The 9,433-nt window shown below is 34.1% G+C and overlaps 1 protein-coding gene and 1 non-coding gene across 2 annotated transcripts; one reads left to right on the top strand and one right to left on the bottom strand.

The window, feature by feature from the left end:
- Positions 1-2,898: 2,898 nt before the first annotated feature.
- TRNAI-AAU (transfer RNA isoleucine (anticodon AAU)) lies at positions 2,899-2,972 on the top strand. The gene has a single exon. It is a non-coding gene; the product is annotated as a tRNA-Ile (tRNA).
- A 1,194-nt stretch (positions 2,973-4,166) lies between these two features.
- On the bottom strand, positions 4,167-8,658 carry LOC103706068 (Rhodanese/Cell cycle control phosphatase superfamily protein). Its single transcript, XM_008790040.4, has 4 exons — positions 7,854-8,658; positions 5,145-5,247; positions 4,818-5,066; positions 4,167-4,550 (listed from the first exon to the last, which is right to left on the bottom strand). The coding sequence occupies exons 1-4, from the start codon at positions 8,558-8,560 to the stop codon at positions 4,503-4,505; spliced, it is 1,107 nt and encodes a 368-aa protein (XP_008788262.3). The 5' UTR covers positions 8,561-8,658; the 3' UTR covers positions 4,167-4,502.
- Positions 8,659-9,433: the final 775 nt, after the last annotated feature.

Raw genomic sequence — 9,433 nt, 5'->3', positions numbered from 1 at the left:
TCAACCTTCCTACACATAAAGTTCAAATAAAGTATGAAGTTGGTCATGGACGTCTTTCTATCATCAATAAAGTAGCTCAAGTCTCATAGACAAGCAAAAAAGCCGATTTACTCCTTTTATATGGAATTCGAGTGATAGAATTGGTCATGCTTGGAGAAACGGAGATGATTTATCTCTTCTCTTATCAAGACTCTCTTTTTTTACGCTTCAAAGCTTGTATTTATATCCTTATGAAATCAATTTCATTAGTTTGTTTCACTTACCTGTTAGTTATTACTTTTCTTTTTGCTTTACCATTTAATACAAAGAAAAAAAAATAAAGTTTGTGAATTCAAGTTCTCTCTTCAGTTTGAGAAAAGAGAAAACCTCCATTCTATTCTTCTTTTTAATATTAGCATCCAGTACAGAATTTATAGTTTTGATATGTTAGATTACAATAGAAAGAATTCAAAGGAATTCAATTTTTCGCAACTATTCTCTGATGTGGGCTTGGCATAATCTCTTGCATGCTCACTCTTGTATTAGGTAAGCAGAATGGCCCATATCAAACTAACTCATATCAAAACTATCTCCTTGATGACTTTTTACAGAATTGTTTACTTTAAGTTGATTATTAGAAAGAGGTGAATAATTTTTAGAGTCATCTCAATCTATTTCCTAACTAGTGCTTGTACTTTTATACTTTTCACAAGACATTGGAATATATTCAGCAAAGCTTATATTCTTCTCAGCATTGCAAGTTGCCATCATGTTGTAATTTTGCAAAGGTCCATAGAAGTTTTGATGTGCACTTTTAGGGGCATGTGCATTCATACACGATGCTCTTAGGCTCAAAAATAGTGACTGTCTATGTTGTTTGCACTTACAATCTAGGCATCCTTTGGGACGTTTTTTTTAGGTGAGACTTCATTTTTTTTGGTTAAGTTCTCTAGGCAAGTTTTAAAGATATAGTTATCAAAGAAAAAAAGAAGTTCAAGAAAGAGACTAAGCCCCTAACTCATGAAATCGTGTTAGATCAAAAAAGAGAATTTTTTGTGGAAGTTTGAATTAGTAGCATAAATGCAAAATATAGTATTTATATGTGTGTATGCTATATTTTCAATAATGCTCATCTTAGCCATGAACAGGCATATACAAACACCACTATTATTTATAGGGTAACTAGCAAAAATGCTTGAGTATTACTTTTACAACTAGGACTAAGAAGGATTTCCTTAGCTAGCTTATTAGATTGGTTGGTTAGAGTGTCATGATGATAATGTGAAGGTTGTAGGTTCAAGACCTGCATGGCCATTTTTTTTAAAAAAAAAATCCATAATCCCTTGCATTCATATAACAACTTATTTTTAAAGAAAAAGATATCAAGCTAAGTGTACTTTATTGTACAGAATGAAAATGTTATTCGCTCTCTACAATGATAAGCAATTTTAACTATCACATATATTGGACGAGTATTCAATGTAAAAAGAATCATTGTTGCTAAGCATCGATGTATAATAGATCATGCGATATTATACTTTTTGGTCAAAGAACTAAGTTTGTTTGTGAGCATCCGCTATTCAGAAAATGCGTTGCAGAGAGGTTCTATATTTAAACTCATAAAATGATATTCACCTTTTGAGCTCTGATAATGTATAAAGTAACCAATTAATCCCAAAATTTAACAATATAATTTAGCAACAATCTTTGACTAGATTAACTATTAATTTTGGTGCCTAATATCTTACAATTTTCAAAGTCATGATACTTGTATTTGGGTTATCCAGCTATCATATATATTTAAAAGTTTTAAACCAATATATTTGGTTTATTTGAGATCTCTTTCTCTCTCAGTATTTAGAAAAAGTAATGTATTATCATCCTATACAATGAACATACAATTCAATTAATATATATGTGTGTCTGTTGTGTCTACATAAGTAGATTAAGTATGTATGTACGTGCACATACAAAATATATAAGAGTTCTATAATTTATTTCTTAGATAACGGTGCTCGAGAAAGACAAAAAAAATATATAAGAAGTTTGAGAATCGAGTTCGCTTTTTAGTTTGAGAAAAAAGAAAACCTCAATACAATTTTTATTTTATATTGGCACACAACACAGAATCTACAATTTTAATATATTAGATTACCGTATATAAAGAATTGAAAAGAATTTAGAATTTTTGTAACCATTTTGTAATGTGGTCTAGACATTAAACTCTTATTTTTTTACTTCCATATTGGGTAAGTTGAATGATACATCAAGCTAACTCATATCAAGAGTATCTTATGGACAATTCTTCTTGTTGGAATTCTCAATACAAAGTTGATTATTTGAATGAGGTGAACATTTATGAAAGTGAGCTTGATCTCTCTCCTTATTAGTGCTTATATTTTATACTTTTCACAGGACACTGGAATAAGTTTGTTAAAGCTTATAATGCACCTAATCATTTCCAAATTTTGCAGCTTAAGGTTCATAGAATATTTGATGTGCACCCTTAATTAGGGGCATGCACATTCATACACAATGCTTTTAGACTCAGAAAATAGTGATTGCTCATATTGTCTGTATGCTAAAACTAGATATGTCATTTGGAGCTATTTTTTCTTAGGCAAGACTTTATTTTCTGATTAAGCTCTAAATGCAATTTTTTTAAAAAAAAATTATTATTAAAGAAAACCAAAACGAAACAACATGAGCAACTCCTAAATCAACGAAGGAAAAATTTTGTAAAGGTATATTTTGTATTTATGCGACCATTTCAAACTAACCATATATACGTGCATGTTTATATTATACATATTCAATAGTAGTTGGTTAAAGATAAAATGTATGAAAAATATGGGGAGTTGTATACACAGTCAACGATCTATATTACATATTAAGTATGACTCGCATGAAGCCCAAACCGGCCTATTAGCTCAGTTGGTTAGAGCGTGGTGCTAATAACGCGAAGGTCGCAGGTTCGAGACCTGCATGGGCCAAATTTTTTAGGTTTTTTTTTTTTTTTTTTTTTTTTGAAAAACTCATAACTCCTTGCACCCTTGCATTTGGCTGAAAAAATTTCATAATCATTTTCTTTTTTCTTGAAATATTTCATAATCCCCAATGTCATTCTCAAATTGATGGAATTTCTGAATTACAAAGTAGAAATGTTTAATCCTTTGGGCTGGCTAGCCTAGGCCTTAGCAGATTCAATCCTAAAAATCTAAAAACACTTTGGCTTCGCTTAGAAAAATTTTCATAATCCTTTTGTTTTATAAAATTCATAGTCCCTTGCATTTTGCTTTAAAAATTTTCATAATCCCATTTGTAGTACATTCAGTTTTACAAATATCAAAAGACTTGGCCTGCTACAATTTTCCTTGGAAGATTTGAACTTTCCTCTAAGAAGCTATTTGGCTGTATACATATTGTCTGCATCTGGCAGCTTTCAAGTCAGTTTACCGCAAGTAGCTTCCGCTGGCTCCTCCGTTGCAAAACTGGTCACAAAAAAAATCAACCACCAGTTCACATGATCATTGGTTGCAATATATCTTTGGTACTAAAAGCATATTTAGTTTGCGACCGAAATTAGGAACAAAATTAGAATGGACTGAAATGAAAAACGGAATAACCATATCCTCCGATGTGTTTGGTTCGTGATTAGATTTAAAATCGGAGTAAAATTTGAATACTAGAAGAAAGTAGAATTAAATTTTGTGGGATTAAGGCATTCCGATTCTCTCGGCAATGAGACTCCTTCTGACCAAACAGTTAAAATGAAAGTCACTCATTCCAATTTTCCTTCAGAGTCTAGCTCCCTCTAATCAATCATGCCCTAAGTACTAACTTGCACCCTTTGATACCATGACTCGCACTTCTCTTGTCCTCGTAGAGCTTGCTCCACCTCTACTAGTGTAATATAATAACACCAAGATCATGCCAATATATGATAATATATCATTGTATCAATATAATCTAATAATCATATCACAATATATTTATAGTCTAACAAATGATAATTGTAATATATTATATATATGAATCATATATATGTACTTACTATATTATAATATTGTATAATTTAATGTATACTATAATAAAAAATGTATTACAGTGATATGATTGTATTTTAGAAATAAAATGCTTAATGCTGTACTGAATAAGTACATAAATTTTCTAAAAGACCAATCTTAGTGGATCAAACAATCAAACAAATCTATTGCAATTACAAATAGTTAGCTGTAGGCATCCAAATAAAAAAGAATAGTTCCTACAATCACAGGCAAACTAATAAGATACCCACAAATGCAACTGCAACATTTCTATTTTGAGCTGCAAATTCTATTGCAAGTAAGTGAAGCCACATGCCGCCGAACAACCCCTAAATCCAAATAGCTCTCTAGTCATTCATGCCCATGACAAATGCTCAAATATGGTGGAGAAGAAGAAAAATTTTGCTCTATGCATGTCATGGCTTCTCCTCTCTTCCAGCAGCAAACCTTGCACATCAGCACCAAACAAAAAAATACTCATGGCTTCGAAGGAGTTGGAGAAGAGGGTGGTTTCAAGTCGGGATACTGCATTCACAAATTAAGTAGGTCATAAGTAGATGCATCACTTATTTGTATGATAAGACTCCATGAATAGCTAACTTTGGTTTTAGGATTAGGGTCATGGCTCAGGGGACTCCTTCAAGAGGAAGAAAGGTTTACAAGCACTTTTAAGTACTCCATCTATATGAATGCATATAACATGGATATATATGTGAGGCATTTTTATGTATTTAATTAATTGAACCTAGAACAAAAAGTTCCACTATAAGAAGCTGAAGTTGAGAATCGTACATTAGGGTATGGAGACAACAGTCTCTCGGTAGCAAGTTTTGCTTCTGAAGCAGTTTCCACAGAGTCTATGCAATCATATCCTGTATTCTGATTTCTGTTGTGATGAATGCTTGAAGAGGCCAGTGCCTGACCATTGCCATTGTTCTGGTCATCTGTCCTTTGACTGTTAACTTCAGAGGGGTTTGTTGTTTTACTCCTCTTTCTTGGGTGAACATGCACGGATGGTGGGAGTAAGGTTTCTTGAATAGCCTACACAAAACAACAACATCAATATTGCTGCCATTCTTCTTATTATTAACATTACGAGCAAAGCAACAGAAGAGTAACCTGCCATCCATCCTTGCCTCTGAGTCCACCTTTGATTGCATATGCCTCTTTGAAACCATTCTTGAACAAAAGTTCGGCCACTTCTAAGGAAACACCATCAAAGCTACCTTACACAAAAGAAACGATACTCAGCAACAGGACTGCAAGCCAGCGCAACAAAGATTTTTTCTGGCAGTAAAAGCTGTTTCTGGTAGTATACAAATAAGAAAAGTAAGCCACCAGAAAAAATGCATGCATGTAGTCATAATTCCATGTTTTTCATGGCATTTGGTGATGCACGAAGCAAGATTTACATCTAAACTTGTAAAATGTAAAATCAAAGTTTGAAATTCAAACTCTCCATCTCCTGATCAAATTATCTAAGGAAAAATGGAACCTTGAAGCGTGTCAATCTTAATCTTTTCAGTCAAAATCCACTTTTTAATTGTATCTATGATAAACGAAGCAAGAACAAGGGAAGAGTGAATGCAAAGCTTTAAAGTTCCTTTTTCTTTTACTAGATGGTCTGATAATGAGAAGCATTAAGATATCAATCTGGTTCCGCATGATGAGATCATCAACAATGGAGAAGATATTTCATAACTTGTTACAAAGGATTCACAACATGCAGATTCATGCACTTATCATATGGTAATAAAGCCGCAATAGAAAAGGCATTAGAATGGATGTAAAAGAAAGTTTAGGCAAGATATGGAAAATCAGAGCTAAGAAACTACTAACACCATAAAATTGTGGAAAACTGTAAAGGAACAAAGATCGAGATTAATGGACTTATGTCATGGGTCAGGAAGCTCAACTATTGAGGTCAGTGGAATTAATATAGAAAGGAACGATTATGAACTAATTCTGAGACCATTCAAGATATATGTGGCAGCATGAAAAGCACATGGTAATGGCTAGAACAGTGAGTTTCCATATCTAGTAGTCAAATAACAACAATCAGTTGAGTTTTTCATCACTATGTTCTTCTTGTAGAGAAAATGTCCAGTGGCATTCAAAACTAGACCATGTCTAACCAGAAGCTCAATATGCACTATGGAGGGGTAATTGCTCAATATGAACTCTGGAGGAAAATCAGGATGGTAAGAGCCTGAAGAATCTAATAAGACTACGGAGAGTATATGAAATAAAATTTTAAAGGACATATAGAATGAAAGCCATACTGGTTGAATAGATGGCCAACAGAACCATTAGGTGACCATATCACATTAACTTGGATTTATTGTGGAAGAGAATGGAGAGATGGTGAATACACTTCAATCAGAGCAAGGAATAAATGAGGTACATTTGAGTTCCATATGCTCCCTAGTCATATATAGCCCAATGATATTACATGGGAATGATCTACAGGAATAATGGTAGGCATATAAAAGGGTCCAAATGCATATTGTATAGGTAAGTATGTTAAGGTAGAAGCATTGAAAAAAAATAATAAAAAGGAATCAGTATGGATCACATATCACATAAAAGAAAGAAAAGAATTTACATCAGTTTAGTACAAAGTTCCACATATGATATATGGGCATATCTAACAATAGTCAGAGGAGACAAAAGTCTGAAGAGAGAATGGCACTGGGTCGAAACATCAAGAAAGTAGGAAGAATATCAGAAAATCTGCATTAGAGTAATGAGAAAGAATGTGAAGAAAACCTAATTTGAAAACAAAGCTGTAGTTGATGAGCAAATATAAAGTGGTTTTGTAAATCCAACCCCAAATATATGGGAAAGCAATTGCTGATTCAAGGGTTGACCATATGGAATCAAGAATGTTCGAAAAACAAAATCTGAACATGGATCCTCCAGGCATTAGATATAGAACATTCATTTCATTGGAGCAAAGCAGTATGATGACGGTGTCCAGAACATGGTTTGAGCGATTCTGGAGCTGATGCAGACAATCCAATGAGAGGCAGGGAAATGATAGACCAAATTCCCCAACTGAACACCTATTTATCTTAGAAGCAGGACCTCAACTAAATCTGATTTATCAGTAAGACAAGGTATGGTCTCCTTCATAAGGAAAACCAAAATACTATCATAATGAAGATTGTTTCACATAGTAAAGACATAAACAAGATGAAGAATGTGCTTAGATTCATCCATTATATAAATAGCAAACTACAAGAATTTTCATAAATCTGCTTATTTCATCCCTGGAGAATAATAAAAGAGGGAAAAAAAATCAATGGCTAAGTTCATAATTTGAGTGATTTCAAGTAAGATCAAAGCACAACACAAGTTATTTACAGATCCTATACAGATTGCTCGCCAAATTTATGAATATTTATTATTTGATAAAATACACAAATTGCAAACACCACTCTCCCACATAATAAGCTGAAAAACACAAGAGATTGCAGCACATGAATCAAACCTCATGAAGCCACAAGAAGTATATTTTCCATTCATCTTTTTCCCTTGCATTTTCTCAGCATATTAATCCTGAAAGCAAGTCTAGAAATCCTAAAATTCCAAGTTCTGATTCCTTGCCATAGCACGTTCATGCTCGTATAAACTAAAAAAAGACTACCATGGAAAATATAAAAAGGGTTTAGGGTTTAGGGTTTAGGATATTAATCCTGAAAGCAAGTCTAGAAATTCTAAAATTCCAAGTTCTGATTCCGTGCCATAGCACGTTCATGCTCGAATAAACTAAAAGAAGGCTACCATGGCAAATATAAAAAGTTTACAGAATAGGTCAATGCTCACCTATCAAGAACACAGATGATGGTATTCGCAGGATCCTTAAAATTCTTCATAACCTCCTTCACGAAGCCCTCTTCTTCCCCTTCAGCGAACTCCACCTGAACCGCATCCTTATCAAAAATATTCAGATTGGGTGAACTCATAAACTGAACACTCTTCTTACTCCTAATATCCAGCAGCTGTGAATTGGGCACATCCCTTAGCTTCCGAAAAGCATCAATGGCGCTGATGTACTTATACTTCTTTAGATACTCTTGGGTCAGCGGTATCACAACGAGCCAAATGAACGTGACTCCGGCGACAAAGAATGGGTTTTGGTTCAAGAAATCATCGATCGAGATGAGAATTGCTTCGATATTGATCTTATCTGAAGCAGAAAGCTCCGTTTCAGCAGCAGAGGAAGGGAAAGGGAAAGAAATGGCAGCCATGAGAGCAAGAAAGTGGTGAGGTTTCAAAAGATTGTTCGTGAACACCGAGTCCTCAAGGGGAATTTGGAGATTGGAAGCTAAGATCTTCAAGAAAGGTGCAGTCTTCTGGGCTGAAACTTGGATCGCGAGAGAATTTGGGAAGTGAGAAGTAGGAAATTTGAAGAAAGCTGGGATCTTTTTGGTTGGGAAACATTTTTGGTGAGGATTTGGAGGATGGGAAGCCGAGATTTGGAGAAATGGCAAGGGTTTCGGGATCAAACGGTGGTCTTGGAGAGGAATCATCAGGCAAGACGAGAGAGAGAGAGAGAGAGAGAATTTGCGGACGTGGCACGATGGAGCGCGGAGCTCGCTATCCGTAACTGGAATCTGGATCAACCTCCACTTCACAGAAGCTTACGGAATATCCGCACAGAAATATCTATACGTACATACCTTTTTTTTTTTTTGCGTGTTTTTTTGGTACAACTGCTTACATGCATTAAGTGTGAATGAGGCTAACAAAATTAGAAAACAGTAGCTCACTGAAAGGCTTTGGCAAGAATTCTTAGTTTTCTTATATAAAACCCCCTAAGCGATTGGCAATAAATGACGTAACCCAGTCAGCCGTGCCATATGCCTTCCTATATAGACATGCGTAGCCATAAAAGAGCTATACTCCTTCAATAGTCTATAAATATCGTAGAGCAACGACCGTCCCTTTGCAGCACATCTCCAACTCCGGATCTATCCGATCACTATGGCCGAGTTGACTGTATATATAAACTGTGTTGCAAAGTTGAAATGTTTTTTTTTTCTTGTATGACAAATCCCGTAAATCATACATTTTTAGCACAAATAAATTTGAAAAAAAAGATAGAAAAAAAAGGGAGAGAAGAAGTCTCGTGAGTATCCCAAAAAAAAGCCACTTAGAAGAACTCAAATTTAAATAAATAAATGTTACATGTGTAAATTATAAACATGCATTAACTTATATAAATAAAGAATCATTTTTTTTATATTCACTGATTAGTAACATAACTTGCACATAGAAGAATTTAGCTTGCACAATCCTGATACTATATAAAAGTGGCTTTTTTTTATTATTTCAAAAATCACCCTACTCAAAATACAATTTACTGAGCTTGGTTTTCTTGTTTTTAAGTATATTTCATGGAA

This window comes from Phoenix dactylifera, chromosome 2 (assembly GCF_051530095.1).
Source record: "Phoenix dactylifera cultivar Ajwa chromosome 2, Ajwa_hap1_PhDact_Kaust_v1.1, whole genome shotgun sequence".
Taxonomy (NCBI): domain Eukaryota; kingdom Viridiplantae; phylum Streptophyta; class Magnoliopsida; order Arecales; family Arecaceae; genus Phoenix; species Phoenix dactylifera.
The sequence above is the reverse complement of the archived record's forward strand: the minus strand, read 5'-3'. Positions and strand labels throughout refer to the sequence as shown.